Genomic DNA, 24,201 nt, shown 5'->3' on the forward strand with positions numbered 1-24,201 from the left:
GGAGGGGGTGGGGCTGGGTGGAGGTGGGCAAAGGGAGAGAAAGTGGGACAAAAGTAAAAAGCATAAACAATAAAAAGCTATCCATAAGCAACAAAAAAATCCTTTAAAATTGTTTCTTGTGGAAAGATGGCCTTATGGATATGTAACATTTTATACATATTTATAGACTTTTATGCAAAATTTAACTATCATGAACATTTTTTCCTTGTTACCCAATATGATCGCATCACTGGATGTTTCTTATTATGCTATTTTAAATAATACTGTGATGATCTTTGTGTATAAATTTTGCTTTTTAAAATATTCCCTTAGATCACAGAGTACGTGTATTTTAAAAGCTCTTAACACGTATTGAGAATTGTTGTCCCAGAGGGCTGGGTGGTTGTCTGTCTTCCTAGTGGCAGGACAGGAGTCAGCCTGGTCCACCACTCTCACTGGGGTTAGTAGCTTATTTCCTGTCACTTTCACATGAAAGCTGTGGGGAGCTATTGGCACCTTTTTAGCAGACAGGCAACAGCCACTTGTGCATTTTCAATTCCAGGCTCAGGGCCTGACGGCTCTGTCAGCTGCATTTGGCCCTTAGGAGGCTTTCAAGACATTGGCGACCCTCAGCAAAGTGGAGCAAGCTTGCGGGGGGGGGGGGGGGGTGTGTGCTGACCCAAGAAGCAGGTCTCTAACCTGCTGCCATGGAGACAGAAATTCAGGACCTCCCCTGCCAGGCAGAGGGCACACTTGGACAATGCACACCACGGTCTTTTCTGTATGAGGCCTTTGATTTACGCTAGTCCCTCTGCTTAACGCCTGCTTACTCCTTAGGGCTCAGAATACCTGCCGCTCACCTTTCTTGAGCATTTCCTGTGCGTCAGACCCTTCACTATGTGCCATCAGGTGCCGTCTCCTCTGAGGTTGGTACATTATTGCCCCCGTTTTGCAGATGAGAGAATCGAGGCAGAGAGAGGTTAAGCACCTTGCCTCTGGTTACTTTGCTGGTAATTCTGGCCTCGAAGCAGGGGCCACCAGTATGTGGGGCCTGCGCTCCTCACCACTGTGCTTTCCTGCCTCGGGCCACTTCCATGGATCATTAATTGGATTCTGTGAGTAGCCTCCAAGCCTGAACTCTCAGAATGCTTTTGTTTGTGATGCAATTTTAAGACATCAGGTTCTTAAGTGTGTGTTTTTCTAAAAAGATCCAGATCTCTTCCTATCTCCTGCTTTTCCCAAAAGCTTGAGAGCTGAATATGTGATTATAAGTTCCCTGAGGGCAGGGCTACATCATGCCATTTCGTGTGACACTGCCCAGCGCAGTGATTGGGGCTTGTGTGCCTGTCAGTGACCATGGCGTTCAATAGAGCAGGTTTTCTTTAGTCTCAAACCCGGCACACAAGCCACAAAGATAAATCAAAGGAATTATAGTTGAACTAATTCAACACAGACCCTTCTTGTGTGTGCGCACGTTTGTGTATTTGGTGAGCCTGCTCTGGAAATGGTTTAGAAGGACTGCATCACACCAGTGAGTGATTTTAGAGCACTTTTACGTTCATTTACAATAAGTGCAGGCTCTGAGATGTGTGTCTGAAGTACATTGTGCTCTCGTGCATATTATTTTCCACAAGAACTTGAGAAGCTAGCAGGGAACCTATTATTATCCTTGGGTTTATTTGGCTGGGTGGTTGTGTTTCCCCCTCAGAAGGACAAGTGAAGTTTAGCTAGCCTGTGGGCTGGGGCGGCCTCCCTTTCATTAGGGGCTGACAGCTCTGACAAGCAGAATTCTGGGAGCCACTGCACCCCGGGATCTCCTTTGGCTCCAGGACAGAAACCAGCTCCTGACCAGGGCCCTGGGCTTCCTGGGCTTCTTTCTCCTTGCTCCTTGGATCTGAAAAGGCTTCCGGGCTTCAGAGAAAGCGCAGAGAGTTGATCCTCATGTAGCGGGAGAAGAGCACGTAGAGCCGGCGGAACCAGAGGAGCTGGCTGCGGTGGCAGGACATGGCGCTCTGGAAGAGTTGGAGAAGCAGCGGTGAAACACCTGCACTGGCGCGGTTTCTGTGGTTTTCAGTTTGGCCTTCCTCCCAGTAACATACCTCGTGCAACAGCCAGCCTCACCTGGCTTCTTCCTACAACTGGCAAAGCTCTCTGGGTTTGCCTCCAACCCCTGCCTCCCCTCTGCCACCTCTGTTACTCCCTGTGACAATAACAGATGATGCTACTGGCAGCTAGAGTGCTCAGCCTCCAATCATTGCAATTTAACAACCCGGTGAGTTAAGTACTATTATTATTGCTTAAAAAAATAGATGAGAAACTCATCCGTCTCAAATAGCTAGTGGGTAGTAGAGCTGACTCTGGAGCCTTCTTTCTTAATCACTTTGCTCCAATACTCCACATATATAACGCATACAGGGATGTTTTAGGCAAAGCAGGCTGGAATACTCTCCTCTGAACTCAGTGGGCTGGGAAGGTACAATCATCCTTAGAGAGAAGAATGGTACACGTAGGTATGGGTTGTCCCTGCCACCTAGTGGAAGAAATGTTTATTATCTGTGATTCAGGTCTGGTGTGGTTCGGTTTTTAAACAGAATAGATCAAAGCAACTGATTTAACAGTATGTAAACATATACCAGTATAAATGGTTCCTGCATGTTTTTCTCTAAGTACCAAAATGAATCTTCCTCTCTAAGGTAATATCATTACAAACCTGTACCTAGAGAACTCTCTTTTATATCTACTGTCATAACATACACAGCTTTATAAAGATGCAAGTATACCTGTAATAACCACAAGCTTTAAATGATGAAGGGAACTACCACCACAGGATATATTCAGGATATATTCAACAGGAAATTCAACTAAAATTTTAAAATAAAGATTGTGTGCAGAAACAAATGGATGAACTTAGTGTTAAAAATTTGAAGGCCATAGTAAAAATAAAAGGTGCATTTTAGAAAAAACTTGAGCAAAGGGATGAACTTTGTAGTCCAAAGATACTTGTTTTGTCCACTTATAATAGTTTCCAAGTTATAAGAATTTCCATATCATGATGCCCAGGTGGCCACTTTATTTGGATCCCCTAATCTTTCAATGACTTTTCAGCATCCATTCAGTAAGATGGGCACTTACAGGAATGATATATTTGTTGCCAGTTTGGTTTTTTACAAACTTAATTTTTCTGTTACTTTTTGTTCAAATTTTCCAAGGGGATACTACAAAATATCAAAATTGTTTCTACTCCCCCCACCCCCCTGCCCCCAGCCCTACTTAACATTTGCATTACATGTCTTTCAAACTATGATTTTTACTGGTAATCCAATACTATATCATTCCTCTGCTGATTATTAGTTCTGTTTTTGGCTATCACAAAGCATAGTAATGAGCATTCTTGCACATAAATCTCTGGGCTCACCTCTGTTCATTTCTTTAGAATAAAATTCTAGAGATAAAAATTATCAGGTCAGAGTAAGTATAAATTTGTTGTATTATACAAGTAATAATGATTATAGTTTTTTTAAAAGATGTTATTTATTTATTTTTAGAGAGAGGGGAAGGGAGGGAGAAAGAGGAGAGAAACATCAATGTGTGGTTGCCTCTCGTGCACCTCTAACTGGGGACCTGGCCTGCAACCCAGGCATGTGCCCTGACTGGGAATTAAACCAGTGACCCTTTGGTTTGCAGGCCAGTGCTCAATCCACTGAGCCACACTAGCCAGGGCTATTTTATAAAGTTTTAAAAATTAAAGGAAAAAATTAAACTTAACTAGAATCCCACCACTCAGAGATAATCAATATTGATATTTTTTGCATGTTCTTTGATTTTTTTCATGTGTTTATGTGTGTAAAATGTATCATACTATATATATATATATATATATATATATACTGCTCTGTAACCTATTTGTTTTCACTTAATGTATCAAGAATACCAAAAGCTGAGATTTCTGACATTTATTACTATTACTTCCCAGAAAGACTATACCAGTTTACACACCTATTTCATTTAATGCTCCAATAATAGGTTCTATAATTTGATCATTTTCAATTTGCTAGCAAAATGTTATTTTAAATTTATCTTTTATTTCTAATTGTAGTAGAAAGCACACAATATAAAACTTACCATCTTAGCCATTTTTAAGTGCCCAATTCAGTGGCACTAACCACATTCACATTGCTGTGTGACTGATCTCTAGAACTTTTTCATCATGCAAAAATAAAATTCAATACTCATTGAACAACGACCCATTTCCTCCCGCAGCCCCTAGCATCCACCCCTCCACTGTCTCTTTCCATGACTTTGACTAGTGAAGATAGCTCCTGTAAGTAGAATCATGTAGTATTTGTTTTCCTATGACTGGTTTATTAGTTCACTTAGCATAATGACCTCAAGGTTCATAAATGTTGTAACCTGTGACAAGATTTCCTTCTTTTTATTGAGGCTGAAGTTCCATTGTATATGTCTACCACACTTTCTTTATCTGTCCACCTCTCGGCGATTGTGAGTAGTGCTGAGATGAACATTGGTGTGTAAATAATGCTTCCAGACCCTGCTTTAGATTCTCTTGGATATACCCAGAAGTGGGATTGCTGGATCACATGAATTCTATTTACTTTTTATTTTCCTATTAACATAATTCAGGTGTTCTGACTTGGTTAAGATGAAGCAATAATTTATGCTTCCTCTTCCAAACACATAGCAATAATAGAGAAAAATGCAAAGAGAATACAAAAAAGATAAGAATGGGTCAAAACTAAGACCAACAGCACCATGAATGCAAAGAACACACAGTTTAAAAAGCAAATGCACCAACCAAAAGCACAGAAGTGAGAGCAACGTGCCACTGAATATTCCATGGGAAGGATTCTTTTTTACAGTATGAGAGCTGAAACGAGAAGGCAGAGGTTCGCCTTCTTAATCCTCAGTTGGGAACACGTGTGTGTGCATTCATGGCTCAAATTTCTCACTGCGCTGCAAATACCCATGTCTACAAATGACTATGAAGTCACTGCAAGTATTGAAATGGGGTGACAAGCAAATTTTAGCAAGTAGGCAAATATGAAATCTGTGGATGAGAATTGACTATACACACACATTTGTAAACTCTGAAATAAATGCACCCCTAAAACCTCATGATTTAAAAAGGAACTCTCACCTTGGCCAGGTAGCTCAGCTGGTTAGAGTGATGTCCCAATACACCAAGGTCATGGGTTTGATCCCCGGTCAGGGCACATACAAGAAACCACCAGTGGATGCATCAATAAGTGGAACAACAAATCCATGTCTCTCTCTCTCATCAATAAAAACAAATAAAAAGGAACTCACAATGGAAACTCTAAATTATTAATCATTGAATGACAACAGAAGAACTATATATCAGAACTTATCAGGTGCAGCTAAGGAACACTTCAAGGGAAATTAATAGTATTAAGATGTATTTTTTTTTTTTAATTGATGAGAGAGACAGAGAGAGAAACGTTGATTTGTTGTTCCACTTATTTATGCTTCCATTGGTTGACCTTGACGTGTTGGGACGATGCTCTAACCAACTGAGCTACCTGGCCAGGGTAGCATGCATTATTTTTATAATCCGAAGAAAAGGTAGAAGTTCTTGAAAATCTGATTGCCAAGGTATAACAGCAGTCCTAACACTCAGGGCTAGAAGCTGAACTTCTGTGGAAGGTCTGTGGTTCAGGCCTCTGCAGAGGGGGCTTCGAGCAGCCAGGATTCTGGGGCACAGACCTGGAGCAGGGGATGTGGGAAGTTGCAGTCCTCACCTTGGCCTGTGCCGCTTCCTTGCTGGTGAGCACGAAGAGGACGTCCCCAGTATGAAGCAGAGAAAAGGGCAGGTCCAGGAGGGAGATGTACTTGCGCAGCACACTCACAGACTGGAGTGTGAGAACCTCGCACCCTGGGTGGGGAGGGAGAGGGGAGAAGGGAAGAGTGCTGTTGTTTTCGGACAGATTCCCCCCCCCCCCCGCCCCCCCCCCCCCAGCACCCTGCCTGTCCCTTGGGGCTCAGGGCCAGGCAGGGCAGTGGCCAGGGGCTGTTCCTCAGCACCAAAGCTGCTCTTTGTCCAGAGCACACCTGGTCTGCTGCCCTCTCCTTATAACAGGTCCTGCAGGCGGGTTGCTACAGGTCGGGATTGGAGTACCGCAGGGCCAAGGGAAAGGGAGTAGACCTGTCTCTAGACCTGGTTCCTGCTCTGTCACAAAAAACCTGACAGACTTGGGAATGTCCCTTAACCTCTCTGAGCCACAGTTTTCCCATCTGTGAAATGACATTGATGCTGTGGGACCTGCCTGTCTCACAAGGCCGACATATATGGATCAAATGAACTATAGTCATGTTCCGAAGACCGCACAACTCAGTGAGCTCCGCAAGCCCACTCAGAAAGGGCGCACACTGCTCCTGGTCTCACTCCTTCCTCGTCCTACCACCCCTGCAAGGGACCCACGTAATCCCACTGGCAGACCAGAAATGAGCCCAGCGAGTTTAGGCATCTGGGTCACCCAGATTAACCCACCAAGCACCCATCAGTAATGTACAGCCTGGCCAATGACTGGGGGACAGGACGGGAGTTAGGGCGGGCAGAGCGGAGGAACAGCAGGGGGGCAGACCTGCAGGTGAGAGCCGGACCTGGAGTGGGAAAGACCTGGGGTGGTTCTTCTGTGTCAGCTGCACCACAGGGCGCCCAGATATTTGGCTACACATTACTTCTGGGTGCGTGGGAGGGTGTCTCTGGGAGAGAGGCACATGGGAGTCAGTGAGCAGACTGCCCTCCTCAGTGTGGGGGCCTCCTCGGACAGCTGATGGCCTGACCAGCGCACAGGAAGGGAGGATTCCTCCTCCTCCGTCGACTGAGCTGGGATATGGTTGTTTCCTGCCCTCAGACTGGGATTCATGTCATTGGCTCCCTGCCTCTCAGGCCTTTGGACTCAGACCCAATTATACCACCTGCTCTTCTGGGTCCCCAGCTTGCAGGCGGCCGATCATGGGCTTCTCAGCCTCCTAATTGCATGAGCCAAGCCCTTACAATAAATAAAGCAATAAATGAAGAATCCCCTGCGGGTTCTCTTGGTGCTGTTTCTCTGGAGAACCTGCACTAACACCCTCAGTTGTCCCCCACCCCCACCCCACTCCCCGCAACGAGAGGCTGCCTGGCTGGCTGCGCACTTGTCAGTGGACAGAAACTGGCTGTGAGACCTGGGACCCGCCTGACAGAAACACCGGCCAAATCAGAAAGAGGGGCCAGTCTTCGCCACCCCCTCCCCACCTCTGCTTGGCCTGGGACAGCTCTGCATACGTATTTACAGATGTCGTGCTAATTAAGTTTCCTAGAGGGACCCTGGCTTTACCTTACCGAGCAGCCCATTGCACAAGGGACAGGCCTTACCTTCAGGTAAGCTCCCTTCTGAGTGCAGCGTCCTGGAGGAGGGAAAAGCACAGATGGAGAGGAGTAAGACCGCCTGTGCAGGTAACAGGGGGGCCTTCAGAGTGAGGCCTGCCGCACCCTATGGTCCCTTCACGTAAATTTCTCGGTAGTTTCTTTTGCCTCAAGTGCCACATAGGCTTATGGGACTCCCTGCCTTGGCTACAGCTCAGGGGGTCACGGTGGGCACCTTATGCATGGGGGAGGCTGGCCAACGGCTTGTGAAGGGCCCTGCTCCTGGCCTTGCCCCTGAGGGATGAAGGTAACGTAGCGGAGTCCTCAAGGTTCTTCTTCTTCTAAGTTGTAAGGTGAGTACAGGGGGAGGATGTAGTAAAATACTGACATTTCTTCCCTGATAGTTCCTTTCTCCCTTTTGCCCTGCCCACCCCCACCTCTGACAGTGGTGCTGTGGTGTCCTCCTGCCTTAAGAGGACAAGGGAGGCAGGTCCAACAGCAGCGATTTTTGAATGGTTTGCCCACTTTGATTTGAAAGCCGAGGGACGGAGGACGAGGTAGGTAGCCGCCAACAGACACATACACGCATACGAGAAGGGGTTCTTGGAGCAGAGGTTAAGGAAGAGACGTTGAGAGGGAATTGGTGAACTATGGGCCTCATCCCACAGCAGAGCCCTGAGAAGCAGAAAAATGTGAAGGGTTTTGGGATCCTGAGAACAGAGAGACTTGTCCTGCAGTCCGGACAGAGCCCCGGGGAAGTTCTGAGTTTGAGGTGGTCAGGATCCCCCAGGACAGAGCTGGGAGGCAGGCGCCCCCGCACTGCATGCCTGCGCTGAGTCTGCGTCAGGCAGAGGCACCCGCGGGGGCGGGGAGCTCTGGGACCAGCGTGAAGGGCCTGTGGTGGGGAACCAGGAAGAGACTGAGAAGTGGCTGGAGGGGCCGGAGGGGGATGGCCAGCTGGTTTGATGACCAGGTCAGAGCACCATTTCAGTGAGTGACAGGCAGGGTCAAATGCTGCAAAACCCATCAAGACAGATGAGGACTGAAATAATCCTAGGGAGTTCAGCAGCCAGGGCGGCAGTGGAGACAACAGTTTTCGTAGGTTGGTGGGGGTGGAAGGCAGGCGGAGGGACGGACGGAAGGACGGAAGTGGAGGGGACTTGTCCTTTGCTCTGAGGAGCATTAGTGCCTGGGGTTGGGGGCCAGCCCAGACTGAGGAGGGTCTTACAGCCACAAATGGAGCTGAGGCCCAGAGACGGGAAGGAAGGGAAGTTCAGATGACAAACTTTATCCCCTTGGTATTTCTGCTTGGAACTGAGGGGCTGCATGCAAGGTGGCAGCGTTAGGGGACAGGGAGAGGAGCACCACGGCCCAAGGAGCAGAGCCACTAATGGAACAGGGACTTGGGTCTGACATCAAGGTGGGCACCGGCAGCTGGGCCTGCTGTGACATTGCGAGACCCTTTGGGCCTGGGCTGCCTCCCCTAGAAAGTGCTTCCTGCAATTTACAGAGCGGCTGTGTGGTCCCCTCCCTTCCCCAGGGTCTCCCCTCCTGGGATGCTTCTTTGGTTTTTCCAGCAGCTTCCACATGCAAACATCTATGGCTAGAAGAATACAGGAGAAAGGGCCAAAAAGGCTCCTGGAAAGGAGTGGATGAGGAAGGCTGCACGGACTGTGTGCTGGGTGCTGTTCTGAGCTGCTTTGTATCAGCATCCTGTTTCACTTCCTCGGAGCCACCTGACAGATAAGGTGTGAGGGTTCTCATCCTTTAGATGACAGAGGTGAGGCTTCTCACGTCAATTAGTGCGGGCTCGCGTACTGAAGTGGCAGTGAGGAGCCTCGCAGAGTACTAGGAAAAGAGGCAGGAGATCCAAGTTCCGGTTTCTGCTTTGTCTCTGGACAAACCATTCACTCCTCTTTTGGGGATGTGCCTGGTCAGCAACGACTGCAAGAAATGACTCTGGAGCCTCCCCCTGAGCCGTGACGTTAGGTGACCACAGATGGACGTCGCCACTGGTAAAGCAGTCAGCCGCTCCGGTTTCAGATACGGGAAGGACACAGCTGACGGAGGCTGAGATGAGGGGCCACACCTGGCAGAGGTGGGGAAGAGAAGGCACAACCCAGGAAGAGGGGGACCCGAGGATGAGGGCCCAGCAGCGGTCAGGGCAGAGGGAGGAGGCAGGAGAGGATAAAACTGCAGGAGCAGCTCTCTGCTTCTCCATGGGCGTCCCTGGCCTCAAAACAGCCGTGGTGCCCGCAGTCTGGGAGCTTCCTGAGAAAACCTGAAATCTAAACCAGGTCAGGAGAAAGCATGTGGGATGGGGAGCTCAGAGACGAGGGAATGCGAACTCAGGAGCTTTTCTGGAAACAAAGTAAGATTCTGGTTCAGGGAGACTTTTGGGGGGTGAGAGGGGAACTGACAACAGTGAACTTTCCCAGGAGTGTCACCGTGAGGGAGAGGGACTGCCGCAAGGTCATTTTCCAAGGAGCATGAACTTTGGCATATCAAGAAATTGTTTTACCTCAAGCACAGGGATTGAGGCCCCGGAAGTATTAAAAACCTGTGGCACTCCAGCCTCCTCCAAGGAAAACTGCCCCAGACCATCCTATTGCATAAAGCTGTCCCCTGGGGCTTCCGGCCCAGATCGACACCTTCCCCACTTTCCCCACTTCAGTGGGGGGCCAGGAAGGGACCCATGCAAATTAGTCTTAAGTGTCCTGCAACTCTCTGTCCAGGTGCTGTTGGTTTGTTTGAGACAGATCCAATCTGGTCTTTTCTCTGGGGCAGCTTGGTCAAAATCGGCTAAGGCTCAGTGTGCATCTGGAATGGGGCGGAGCCTCAACTCCAGTTCTCCCTGGGGTTGGCTGTCCACTTGAGCGTTGGAAGGCCAACGCCTCAGAGTACCACCTGGTTGGTTGGAAAGACCACTCCTGGGCTATCTCATTTTCCCATGCATCTTCACCAAACATTACATCTCCTGGATAGCTCAGTTGGTTAGAGTATCGTCCTGATACAACAAGGTTGCAGGTTCGATGCCCGGTCAGGGCACATAGAAGAATCAGCCAGTGGATGCATAAATGTGTGGGAGAATAAGTCAATGTTTTTCTCTCTCTTTCCCTTCCACTCTGTCAAAAAAATCAATCAATAAAATTAAAAAAAAAAAAAAAATCAACATCTCTGACTGTAACAAGGGGCTATGTTTTTCCTTAACCAGAAGGGGCCTAAAGCAACTTCAGGTCTTCTGTACAAGTGTGGCCTCTGGCTGGGCCAGGATGTGAACAAGTCTTCACTGGAGGGGAGTGTTCCCGCCTGCCCTCTTTCCACAGGCAAGGACACAGGAGGAAGGGTGTGCAAAGAGTGTGGGTAAGAATTTATAGCATCTCCCAGCAGGTAACGCATTATTTAGGAATGCAGCTGGAAGGTCCTAATCCTGGATCTGCCTTCACAGGCAGCAGACAGGAAAGTGGCTAACTAGGTTCCTGGGTTTGGGGCTGCCTCTGCCATCGTGCAGTTTGGCAACTTCGGTAAAATGAGGGGGTTGGATATTTCTACCTTCACATATTTCTCTGCTCCAGTCTGAGTGCCGGGCTTGTTTAGAAGAAGGTTTGTTTTAGAAGTGAAGGTAAGTCCTTCACTTCCAGTCGCCCCCTCCTTCCTCAGCAGCGGGGTCAAGTCTACCAGCGCTGCTCCTGGTGCCCAGGGGAGGCACTTCTTAGAGGGTGGGAAACATGACATGTTTGTAGGACCCTGAGCAAGTCCCCAATATCTTCGAGGTTCAAGTCAGTAAAACAGGGTGACTGTGAAGTACGAATGAGATTTCCTGTTATTATATATAGCCCCCTTTTCCAAAGAAAGATTTGAGATAGTGTATAAAACATGTAACAGTTGATAACAAAATAAATGAGAACAAGGGGAGGAAAGAGAAGCCGGAGCCGCAGGCACCTGGTTCGCAGGACTCGGGGCGGCACGTCCCCTACGTGCGCTACAAGGGCTGCACGTTTGGCCCTAAAGCTTTCTGTGGCCAAGCTAAGAAAGAATTAAATCAGTTGTCCCTTCACTGTTGCCATGGGGTGAAAAACAAACAAAAACACAGCAAGACAAAACAATAACTGCAGCAACAAACCCTCAGCTGTTCAGAAGAGGGAACACTGACCCAGACCTGAGCGGGGCTGCTCACAGGGCGGACGTGGTGAGAGGCGACCTGCATCATGGCCGGCACCGGCTCTCTGGTCGTAAGGTTTCTTGGGGCTCAGATAATGCGGGGCGCAGCGCTTCAGAAACTGTCCACCCTGCGCAGAGCCCCTCCCACCTCGGCCCCACAGAGGGTCTTACCTCACAGCCGCGTGCAAAGCCACGTGATTGCTGTGGCCGCTGACTCCCCCGGCGTCGAACGTCACCACCTGCAGGGAGACACACACGGGGCCCCACTCAGGCCCGCTGCGGGCCGGCTGGCCCCGCGCTCCGGGGCAGGGAGAGGCGTGCGGAACCGTGACGCGTCCCGTTCTGAGGTCATCCGAACTGACTGGGGCTCAGACTATCGGTTTGGCCGATCGTATGGAGACTTCTCCACTGTGGGGTTTTACTGTTTATTCTTGCTCCCGGCCGGTGGAGCAGGGAGGAATTCGGCCCTGCTGGAATCCTGGGTGCAGAATATCTCTGCTTCTTACCTGCCCAGCCAGTTACCAGCACGTTGCCTGTTCCTGGCCGGCTGCCTGACTCACGGGCCCTGTGCCTTACTGACCGCACGAGTGCTTTAAGGAACAGTCTCCACTGCGGCCTGGGGCTCAGTTCACAGAAGGAATGTTTATTCATAGACTGCCTCTGCTTCCATTGTCACAAATACAGATCCGGTTGTTAACTCAAAGCTTAGTCCAGGTTCCAACATTTCATTTCTACGCAGATGGATTTTTAAAAAGCCCAAGGAACGATTTAAAAAACAAAAATAATAAAAGGGTAGCTTGGATAATAAAAGAAACATTTCAAAGGAATCAAGACTCAGAAAAAGGAATAGCAGTAGCTGGCTAGGGGTGATGGAAAGAGGTAAGCTGTCCCCAAGGAATGAAGGTGACCACACAGCACGGGAGAAGGGACCTGGAACCAGGCTTGGAGGAGGCTGGGACGGGAGTCACTGCTGGTCTTCTACACTAAGCCATGAAACATGTTGACTTCATGTATAGAAGACTCTGAGCAGCGACCTTTTATGGAGCACAGGCTGGAGGTGGCACTGTAGATTAAGAGAAATTTAAAGTCCTGTCAACTGATCCTGACTCAAAAAAGCTGCAAAAATAAAATAAAAATTTCTGACATGACACTATTGGGAATGCAAAACATTGATATTAATTAACTTTAGGTGTGATAACAATATTATAGTTATGTTAATGAAAAATTCGATGTCTGTTAGAATTACATACTAAAGTATTTAAATATGATGGTGAGAATTTGCTTTAAAATAATACAGGAGGTGGGGAAGTATTTAAATGAAAGTAGTATTGACTATGTTAATTATTGAGGCTGAGTGATAGGAACACAGAGGTTCACTAAGCTATTCTCTCTGCTTTTGTATGCCTGAAATTTTCCATAATGGTTTAAAAAATCTGAGTTGAAGGTTTATAAAAAGCTAATCATGTAATGGTGGATATGTGCCATTATACATTTGTCAAAATCCATGGAATATACGATACCAAAATGGAACCCTAACGTAAACTGTGGACTTTGGGTGATGATGGTGTGTCACGAAGGTTCACTTACTGCAACCAGCTGTGGAGGACAGGGGTTAGAGAGGTACTTTCTGCTCAGTTTTGCTGTGAGCCTAGAACAGCAGCTTATTATGTTGTACACCTGAAACTAATATATTAAAAAAATTAAAAACCTTTAAAAGATACAGTCTATGAAAAAAACAGTTAACCATGTGACTCAAGTACTGATGCCAGTCTCCCACGCGGTGAGCGGGGAGGTGGGCGGGGAGACTGCGGCTGTGCTTCTCGCCAACACTGGTTAAGCCCAGCCGGCTGGGCAAGTCACAGAACTTTACCACTGGAAGTTATTTCAACTTTCTTTTCTAAAAGATATATTTATTGATTTTAGAGAGAGGAAGGGAGAGAGGGAAAGAGAGAAACATCAATGTGAGAGAGAAACATCGACCATTTGCCTCTCACATATGCCCTGGGGATCGAACCTGAAACCTAGGTATGCGCCCTGATCAGGAGTCGAACCCCCAACCCTTTGGTGTACAGGACGATACCACCAACTGAACCTCACCAGACAAGGCAGTTATTTCAACTTTCAATGTCTTGGTTTCCTCAGCTGAGATCAGAAATATAATACCTGCCCTACTTTGCTCATTGGGCTGAAATGAAGATAAAATAAAGCCATGCAGAGGTGATCAGAGCCATAGAGCAATAAGGCTTGGGTGTCTGAGCGCCAAGTCCCTGCAGTCAGACAGAGCGGCGGGCTGGAGCCGGCTGTCATCACAGGCATGCGGAGGGCATGCCCTTCTTAGGGGATTTGGGGCCGCGTGGAGTTTGGCTCAGGCATTCTCAAATTCTCCAAGGTCTTTGTTTCTTCCTCATTTCACATCTTTTTTTTTGGTGGGAGGAAGAGTTTTAGTTATTTTCAAAGGCTCAAACAAAGCCTAGTTCTTTCCAAACTGTCAAGTTTATCCTCAACTTATAAAAATGTTTCTCTAGATTTCAATAACCTGAGAAAATATGAATAGGAAAAAGTTCCTCCTTTGCAGGTAACTTGACTTCTCTTTATGTCCCTTTAAGGTTTTCTTTCCCTCTGGAACGCTGCAGTTTCCTTATGGCACACTGGTGATGTATGGGTTTCCTGTTACCCTGTGTGGGATTCATCGGCTTCTCGAAATGGTAGGCTAAGGTCTTTCTCATTCTGGAAAATTTCCAGCTGTAGCCCTTCAAATATTTTCTCTCAAACACTTTCTAGTCTCCCCTTTCAATAAATGACAGGACACATAGACAAAAAAAGTCAGTAAAAATATAGAAATTTAAAACTATGATTAATAATAAATGACAATGGACAAATATAAAGAGCTGTATCCAACAACTGCAGAATTTCTTTCAAAAAGACACAGGTCTTTTTCTAAAAAATTGATCATTTTTGTGATCCATAAAGCAAGCTGTCCACATCTTCTTATAATCTCCCCTTTTCTCTCTGTTGCAAGAAGGGCTGAGCCAAGCTGTATGCAGCGCCCTGGACTCTTGCAGATTTGTGCATCGCTCCTGTAGTTCTGTATAGACTCGATCCACTCCCCACTAAGTTGCAGAAATCCTTGTCCACGTGAAATCTTACCCAGTCCCCGATAAACAAAGACAGCAGTGGGGCTGCTCTGGTTTCTCCAAGACAGGGTTCTCACCTGGGGGCAGTTTTCTCCCAGACACATCAGATAATGTCTAGACACATTTTTAATGTGACAAATGAGGGGGTTGCTACTGGGGAGAGGGGGAGCTATTCAGTGGACAGAGTCCAGGGATGCTGCTAAACATCCCACAATACTCAGGGCAGCCCTATAACAAAAAGTTATCCCATCCCAAAGGTCACTAGCGCCACTGTTGAGACATCCCGTCCCAAGGGAGCAGGAACGAGGTGTGTCTGGCCCCTTTGCTGCAACCCCGGTTCACAACAGATAGTGAACATCACGTAGCAGGTGCTCAATAGGTAAGGGTTGGGCCCCGGACCCAGACCATTTTCTGTAGAGGGCAGAGGTGTACTTTCCAAAGCCCTGTCCTGTCAGCTGTTCTACGGGATTCTCTCAATGCTGCCACAGGGAGTGGGACAGACAGCTCAGCATGCAACAGAGCTGGGACCAGACAGACCCCAGATGCCTTCCACCACGCTGTGCTCATGGCCTTGGACAAAGGGGAGCTTTTGGCATTATCCCAGCACAGCCCAGGTGAGAAACCACCTTCCCATGACAGCTCTGTGCTCCACACTTCTGTGCTTCCTGGCTGGTGCCTCATGTTCTCTGATTGTGCAGTCGACACTTCCGGTCTGGACGTGGCACCCGGACCCTCCCAAGATTTATGCACTCAGTCTGGTATGGGACACTGCCACAGAGTGACTTCCCGCCTGCCTAGTGGGAACCCTCATCCCGCAGGGGCCGTGGGTCTGTGTAAAGGAGACCCAGACTTAGCTTCATTACAGCCACTCAGGCCCACACTGGCCACGGCGTCAGAACGGCCTCAGCCCTCGCATTCCTGCACTTAGGGCAGACCAGGGGAGGTGTCCCCAGCGCACTGTGACAACTTGAGTATCCTTAATAGCAGCAAGGCACGTTAAACAGCTTTAAAAAAAACGATTTCCTTGTTTACAGAAATTAAGTCAAATCAAGATTATCCTGACAACAGAGGCGCCCTCACTCCTTTGAATGACTGTGCACAGCTCAGATGAGAGGAGGATCTCTAAGCAGCTGGGTGGCAGTGAGGGGCTATTGCAGATGTGGGATGACCACTGACTGGGCCCTGGAGCAGGCCTCTCCTTCCTGGACCTCATCATCTAGTTCATAAGACACAGTCTTCACTTTAGAGGGCAAACAGCAACATATGTCACCGGCATAAGACACACAGCCACTACTGTAGGAATCCCAGGAGGGCTGAAGAAGTCAGGGGATGCTCCTTGGAGGAGGTAGTCTTGAGGGGATCTGGACCACAAACCACTTTTCTGGGACACAGACCTGGGAGACTTTTTCAAGAGTAGGAATGGCAGAGCAGTCTGCCCTGGAGATCCTCCCAGGGCTGGCGGCAATGTGGTCTAAAAGAGATACCTGGCCCCTCAGCAAGGACCAATCTTGTTCATCAGTGGTCTGTACTTGAGTAAGGGCCCGATCAAAGACAGCCAAGTTTACAAAGACGGGGGTTTATCCTCCAAGCTGGAGTTACTGAGATCAGCTGTTCTTACGGGGAGAGAGGGTACCTGGGGGGCTGGTCCCGGGACACCCAGGGGTACTGCAGCACACTTTGCAGACCTCATTGTTTTACTTTGGCCTGGTCTACACAGCTGGGCCTGGGAGCCCAGCGAAGTTCGGACTGTGTGGGCTGGCGCAGTTAACAGGACAGGGAATTTGACTCTGAGTCCACGGACAGAACCCTCCGTTTTTCACACTCAGACTCCCTGGTAAGGTACAGGTAGGGCCTGAAAGCTGCTGGGGACCTTTTTTCCAGCCAAGAAAAAAAACTCAAGTCAATGCACAGAGTAAGAAAGACAAGTCGCAGCAGAGTCCGGGGCCCACCTGCATCACCACCTGGAGTGAATCAGTTAGCTGTGCTTCTGGCTTTAGGAAACAGACAGTTGACGGATAAGTCTTCTGCCATAGAAAACAAAGACGGTCCAGCTAAGTCAAGGAGAATCTGTTCTTACAAAAGGTCTAATAAATCACTTCACTCCATGAATTCATCATTGATAAAAGCCTAACATGTTTCTCTGCCAGAGGATTCATCTTTTAATGAGGATTTATCAATAGTTAATTTTTTATATGATTGGGGCTTTCAATGGTCAAATTGTAAGTGTTAACTCATGAAGGATTATTATTACTTTAGACGTGAACAGTAAGCCTTCTAGGCAGGCTTAAAACTGGCCCCCGGTGAGACCCTGGGGTGGGTCCTGGGAGAGCTGAGGTGGGGGTCCTGGACTTGTCCATCCGCCTCTGCAAGTAACGTGAATCTCTGCTATTGCTCTAACTGTGACTCGAATGTTTTCCCTGTAGTGGGTATGGATTTATCCTTGTGTTTTTTGGAAACTGAGGTTTAAAATCCTGGTTTCGCCACTTGCTGAACTCGGGCTCACTGCTTGGCCCCTGGCAACCTCAATTTCCTTGATGTAAAATGAGAATTATAACAACATTTACCTCTGAAGGTGAAACGATACCCTGAACTGAGAAAATGCTCGGTGGGAGGTGAAGTTCTGTACAAATAAGAGTCGCAGCACAGGCTCCTGGGGACCTGAGTTTTTAGGTGGCAGGACAGAGGTTGGGGTGGGGGAGGGAAACGAGGACACAACCGGAAAACCCTGTGCCTCTGTGTGCTGCCAGCACGGTCCCCTAGTCTCATGGAAGGTGTGCTGTCCTCAGGAGGTACTGGCCTCTCTTCAGTGTGGCCCTGGGGCCTGGTGCACCCGCCTGCCCCGCTTTGGGTCTGGGAGCATGTCCCCTTACCAGGTTGATGTCATTCACTTCTAGGTGCTGGAGCAGGACGCTGGCCACACGGGCTGTGTCCCACTGCACACTGGGGTCATCTGGGAAGTCCCTGGAAGGAAGAAGCACAGCTCAAGCACTGTTCCTCATGGGCGCAGCTGCTCCCTAAGTTCGGGGCGGGGGGCTACGCTTCATATGCAGATTTCTGCTGAAAGAGGTAAAATTTAGAAACATGACACCACTAGATATCGATGGACAATTCCACACAACACACTTTGGGGCTGTGGGCTCACTGTTGAGGGGGAAAAACAGACATCAATGAGATGGGGCCTTGTCTACAAGCTGGGGAGACAGATGTTAACCGCAAACCTACCACGAGGCAGAATGGGACGTGTCTTTATAAAATAGTAATAATGCTTTCACTGAAAAAGTACAAAAGTCTGTTACTTCATTTAACCTCATGAACATCTTTCAGGAGCCTTGACAGGTGAGGTTAAGGAGCTTGTCTGAAGGCTGTTAAAGCTGGATTTGGACCGAGGTTTTGTGACTGCAAAGCCAGATGTTTTATCACCAGGGGGCCGGCAACACGCCCCTCCCGATGGGGCGGTCCCGCCCCGCCAGTCTCACCTCCTCTGAATGTCCCCGCTCCTACCTCCGAGACCGGGCTCCTCCTCTGCTCCTTTCTGGTGCGTGGGCCTGTGGCCTCACCTGACATGAGGCCAAGGACTCAATGTGAGCCGTTTTAGAAGGTGTTATAGATCTCTGTCCCCCTTTGGCTCAGGTCCTGTGGCCACACCTGCAGTGTGCCTCGAGGACACAGGCTCTCTGCTCCCCATCTGGCAGGCTGCTGTCACCCTCTATGGACAAAGGCCATTAGCTGACTCTTTTAGGACTTTGGTGAAAGGAGAGTCACTGAAGGTTTTCCAGCAGAAAATGACGTGAGTCTCTGCACTAAACAATAGTTATTTCTATTGCTTCATTGCTACCTCTATCAAACCCCTAGGGTGCCCGCAGTAGAGGGGAGCTCCAGACTTTCCCCAGCAGCGCCCTGTTGGCCGCTCCGTGTGGTCCTCATACTGCTCCTGTGGTGAGCAGGACTGGCAGCTCGGCTGGTGGGGGACAGGTAGGGAGACAGCAGAGACCAGCACGGTCCAGCCTTACTTCGGGGAACCAGACCTAAACAGGGTATGTAGAACATGACCTACTGAGCTTGACTGCTGAGGAAAAGCCAGGTACAGGCATCAGGGAAAATACCTTGGTGAGAAAACAGCTACTACATACTCCCGGTGGGGAGATCCACAGAAATGTTTCAGGGCATCATTTTGGAAACTGCAACACCAATAATAGTCACGTGGACTCCATATGCGAACCACGCAGCTGAACTGGCTTCAGGAGGAGACGGCTATTCTGAGGCAGCTGCTTTGCAGCTTGTTACCGTCCCTGATTTGTACAGGCCCACAGGCCTACTCATAAAGTTATGGAGTTTAGAGTTCCTAGAACCTTTCTTTCATTATTAATAAAGTCCTTCATGGTTTTTACTGCAATGTGAATGAAAGAGTGTGGAAGTCTCTCAGATGCGGACGTGCCTGGCGACATTTGCGGAGACGTGAAGCTGAGCAACCCTTTCTGGATGAAACAGAAGGGCAGTGGGCTGAAAGCACGTTTGGTCGGCTAAAGCAGAGATGACCACTCTGAAGAACAGCCTGTCTTGTTTCAGGACAATTCCAGTCTGCAGAGCACGCTCAGCTCAGAAGTGATAAAATGAAATCTCTGCAATATCTGGAAAGTCACACCTTGTACCCAGACTTTCTAACTTGGAGGCCTGAGGTCCTTCCACAAAGCCCTCCGTCTGCGGCTCTGGTCGGCCGACTGTGGGTTCTGGCAGGAAGCCAGCAGTACAGCGCTGGGAATAGAGGCAGGGCTCCCAGGGCCCTCCACAACGGAAGTCTGGGGGCAGTCTAAAACACGAAGAAGTTCTGTTAAAGACTGTTCAAAGAAACAGGTATTTTACAAAGCAAGAAATGTAAGCTGCCAGCATATATTCTTCCAATTTTCAGAAAGAATTAAAGAACTGCTAAATTAAAGCAGGACATCTGTGTGGAGAAGGGCACGGGGAAAGGCGCTGTTCTATACCATTGGGGTGAGTTTTTTAAAACAATTTTATTTATTGATTTTTTTGGAGAGAGACATCGATTTATTGTCCCATTTATTTTTGGAGTCATTGATTTTCTTGTATGTATCCTTGTTACAGAGTGAAAGGGGGTCTTTCACGTGGCACCTTGGTGTGAAACCCAACAGCTAGTGTTGAGGAAAACGGGTCTTTATTTACAATACTCCAACCTGGGGAGGGCAGTGAGCACTTCAGCTCAGAGCCCTGTTCTCCCACGGGACCCAGCACTTCCTTGCTCCCCAAAAGGCTGGAAGCCAAAACCATGCCCAGAAGTTCCCCATCCCTTATCTGTCAGCTGTCTCCTCCAGGATCTGGGGTACGATGTCATCAGCCTTCGTATAACAGTCCAGGAAAACATGTGCCATGTTGCACTGGATCATGCATGGTTCTCTCTCTGCCCTTTTCAAAGCCACATGGATCTCTTCTTCTACCTCCTTGCAAACCACGTGGATCTCTCTTCTCCTTCTACCTCCTTGCAAACTGAATGCATCTTTCTACCTTCTTGTAAACCCCATGGAACACTCTAAAATGTCTGCCGCCTTATTTTTAAATCCCTGACCGTGGCCTGTTATGCGGTGGGCAAGGTAACCAGTTCTGACCATTCACTGAACCTTGCGCAGGTTCTGTATGCTTTTTCCTCATCATTCCATGGTCAAAACCCCTCCCAAATCCATTTGCATAATTAAGACACTAGCTACCAGCTATAGATATGCAAAGGTATCTTGAAAGCTGTCCCCTTTCTCATCCCCCAACCGCAGGCTCCGGGGAATTTTGGGGACCCCACTGTGTAACATTCTAAGCAGAAATCAAACCCACAACCTTGGTGTATCAGGACAATGCTCTAACCCACTGAGCTACCTGGCCAGGGATGTTGGTGTGAGTTTAAATTGCTACATCTCAGTGAGAGGGCAATTTGGTTATATGCAATTATTTGTGCTCTTTGACCTTATCTTTCTAGAAATTTACTCTAAGGAAATAGAGAAGCCTAAAAGTCAAAGTCAGCTCAGGCAGAGATACCACTTTCACTGAGATTAAAAGTGGAAAGAGGTCCGAAATTTGGTTCTGCCTCCAGGGAACAATTTCTCTAACTTCCTGCATTGTGGTTTATGAAAAATACCAAAGATAACAGTATTTGTGGGCATGTTCAAAGTGAAAGTAAAGAAAGTATAGATATACCCAGGGTAAGGAATGTTAATGCAAAACAAAAAACCCTCAAGTTACTAAAGTTTAGTTTTGTTTTCGGCTTTTCAGTCTAAAAGAAGGAGACATATGAAAGAGGAATAGAAATGTATTGAGAGGAACTGGGTTTTGAAAGCAAAATAAGCTTGGGAGAGAACTTCTAAATGAAGGGCTCTGAATGTTTCTAGTCTGCAGATACCCTACTCTAGGTTCCCCAGAAAGCAGGGCCTAGCATGCATGCGCACTTGACTGGGGTGTGTGACCCCAGGAAGCAGGAGTGAGTGGCAGAGTGGGGAGGCCCACACAGGATGCTTTATCGACCTGATGCCCCTAAAGGGACTGTCTGAAAAGTTGTATGAAAGCCAGAGAGAACTGTTTACCTCCATGGGGAGCTAACTCTCCAGTACTTTAGGGGTGAGCAGGCTTGGGCACCTGAGTCTCTGAGCAAATGGCAGAGGAAACCTAGGGCTGAGAGCAAGGGCTGCACCGTGGGCCCGACCCCACGGCATAGCCACAGCCGGAGGGGGCATCGGGAGTGGCGCACACCCCACCCCCAGAGCAGGCTCTGAGAGGAGGCGTCACTGCCCACCTAACCTACCCGACTAAGCACCACTGGAGACCCGCACAAAGCACAGATCCCGGTCTCCTCCCTCAGGAAGCTTCAGGCCCGTGGGGCGAGGTTTGCATTGCTGCAGGGTGGGGAGGAGTTCGCAGGGGGAGGGAGGGGCAGGGCAGGAGGGAAGGAACGCCAGGTGGGCCTGGCGCCCCTTGCTCAAGGCTCTGCGGTGATCCCCAATGTTGTTGAAGCCCGTGAGGCACCTGAGGGAGACAACAGCCTGTGGGGGCTCTGAGACCTTTAGGAGAACAAGACGCACATTTTGGAAGTTATCAAACCCAACAGAGGAAGCGGACGCCTGCCAAGCTTGTGGCCCAATAAGTACATCAAGATCAATGTCATTGCCCCTTCCCTGGGGTGTATTTAGCAAACACTGTGTTAACACTGCTGGAAAGTGCCCCAGATCCAGCCTGCCCTGGACCTTCGGGCTCAGTACACAAGTCAGCCCTCTCAGCCCGAGGGTTCAGAAACACACGTTTGTTTTCCAGTGGCCGAATGGCCTCAAACGCTGACCCTTCCTACACATTATACGGGCTCCCCTGGAGGCGCTCTCTAGAACCCAATCAGCAGGGTCATGGCAATGCCTGGTGCAACGGGTGGGCTGTAAGTTCCCCCAGTCACAGGCCCGGGCAAGGAAAGCCCCCTTCCCTACCGCCCCTGAGTGGGAAAGGCCTGGGGGCCCAGAGCTTCCCTCCCCCTCCGCAACCCCGCAGGAAGAGGCTCTGTGCCCCAGTCCACCGGCGTTGGGTAAGAGCTTGTTTTCCTGAACACCGAGCCCCACTTCTGCACACTGCACTCTGAACTTTAACACAGACAGGCTGCTCACACACCCTTATTTGGTCTTGTGGCTTGTGCAGCCCAGCTGGAAGATTCAGCCAGCCCTTCCCCCTCCACCTCAAGCACATTTCTAAACTTGATCACTTCCTTTGTCATCCAAGGCGGGGAAAGGTCATTTGAGTTCACAGAACACAGGCCCCAGGAGAGCAGGGAAGATCACCTGAGGCCTGCGTGTCCCAGAGGGCCTCAGGCCACTCACACCTGCCTGGGGGCCACTGTGGCAGGTCTCCCGGCTGAGGAGCCTGGCTGGCAAGGACGGTGGGAACCATGAGAACGTGAAGGAATTAGGTGTAGGCCGAAGGCAGGTTGATGACGTGCTCTTCTAAAGCAGGGCCAGGCACCTTCTGGGCTGTCTCGGGGTCACCAATGACTGAGTCTCTCTCGGGGTCACCAATGACTGCAGCTATCTCGGGATGACCACGACTGAGGCTGCCTCAGGGTCACCACGACTGGGGCTGTCTCAGGGTCACCAATGACTGGGGCTGTCCCAGGGTCACCAATGACTGGCCTCAGATAAACAGTGAGGAAAAGAAACATTCGGGGAAAATGAGTAAAGGATAAAGGAGAAGACAGAAAAAGTAATTGGACTGAAAAAAGAGGTGTATATGTTAAAAGCAATCTGGTTTGTTTTTTGTTTTTTTGTTTAGTATCTGCTCTGAGAAGGGCCCCATCCTCAAGCAGTTTAGGGGCCCAGACAAATACCAAATGTCCCAAGCAAGAGACCCTTGTCCTCATAAGGCTTAAAGCTTCCAACCCTAACCATAAAGTGGATTTTTCCTTTCTCATAGGACATAAAAGGGACTTGCAGATCATGGCTGTTAGGTGTCACACTAAAATCAGGTACACTATTTGTTCCTACCCTTCCCAGAAAGATGCATTCATATTCAACAAATAAAGTCTACAGAGTTTGCAAAGTTCATGTGAGAAATCTTTTTGCAAAAATTGCCAACCTACTGTCTCATGTGGCTACTGAAAAACAGAAAAGAACCTGTTCACGGAACTCACTTCAAAGAGGTCATGGAGCTCTTCTTGCCCTCAGGATGCTCAAAAGAGGTGGTTCATTCAGAGGCAGATGCCTGTTTCCAAACCCCTCCCCGCCTTCCCCGACCCCTGACAGAGCGTGGTGGCGGGAATGGGTGTACAAGTGTTTATGGGTCCGTGACAACTGAGAAGGAACCTCTTAAGCAGGTTGTGGGGTCCTATTTTGAAAAGAGAAGGAAGGGGCTGTAGAAAGGTGTCTGAAACTTCTGCTACACTGGTTTTTTAAATAAAAGAACCAAAATAAATTAGGGATACTTCAGAGAGGCGGTTCAGCCCTGATTTTGGCAGGCATCTGAAACACCATCAGTCAGGAAGCAGGACAAGACAGGAAGCCACAGAGCTGGGGCCTTGCCTCCTGTGGGCCGGGCCTTGCTGACCAACCGCAGCACCCACTGGGATTCTGATGAGGGCGAGGCTGGGACCTCTGGGGAGGCTTTCAGGTGGGAATGGTACCAGAATATTTAGATTCCATTGAACTACAAGGCACTGTGTAAGATGATATAAGGGAACGCAAGTGGACAGAATGATGAGACAAGTGTTCAAATAATGAAATCTAAGACAAAAACGTGGTATATGAAAGTCAAGTAAATTGCTTTGAAGGTTCAGAGAAGAGAACTACAAGGTTTTTATGGTATAAATCAAAGCTGTGTCACGAAGGCAGGGCATTTGAATTGGTGAGGATGCACAGGCCTCCCGATGGGAGTCCAATATCTAGACTGAAGAAAACAGCCTGAGCTAAGTTGTGCAGCCGTGATTTGAGAACAGAAAGTCAGTTCAGTGGGGGCAGAGAGTCCCTGTCACCTTATAGAAGATTGGTTTACTGCTAGCAGTTAAGGAGGGGTTGCAAT

General features: G+C 48.7%; 1 protein-coding gene across 1 annotated transcript in view; it reads right to left on the reverse strand.

The window, feature by feature from the left end:
• Nucleotides 1-1,834: 1,834 nt before the first annotated feature.
• The window catches only part of PIGL (phosphatidylinositol glycan anchor biosynthesis class L), a 60,679-nt gene continuing 38,312 nt past the window's right edge, over nucleotides 1,835-24,201 (reverse strand). The window contains exons 3-7 of the mRNA XM_090290639.1: nucleotides 17,532-17,622; nucleotides 11,699-11,766; nucleotides 7,376-7,407; nucleotides 5,757-5,890; nucleotides 1,835-1,991 (exon numbers count right to left, since the gene is read on the reverse strand). Of these exons, the coding sequence (XP_090146765.1) occupies nucleotides 1,893-1,991; nucleotides 5,757-5,890; nucleotides 7,376-7,407; nucleotides 11,699-11,766; nucleotides 17,532-17,622 (424 nt within the window). The 3' untranslated portion in view covers nucleotides 1,835-1,892. The remainder of the gene's footprint in view (nucleotides 1,992-5,756; nucleotides 5,891-7,375; nucleotides 7,408-11,698; nucleotides 11,767-17,531; nucleotides 17,623-24,201) is intronic.

This window comes from Furipterus horrens, unplaced genomic scaffold (genome assembly GCF_987537825.1).
Source record: "Furipterus horrens unplaced genomic scaffold, mFurHor1.1.pri manual_scaffold_11, whole genome shotgun sequence".
In the NCBI taxonomy this organism is placed as follows: domain Eukaryota; kingdom Metazoa; phylum Chordata; class Mammalia; order Chiroptera; family Furipteridae; genus Furipterus; species Furipterus horrens.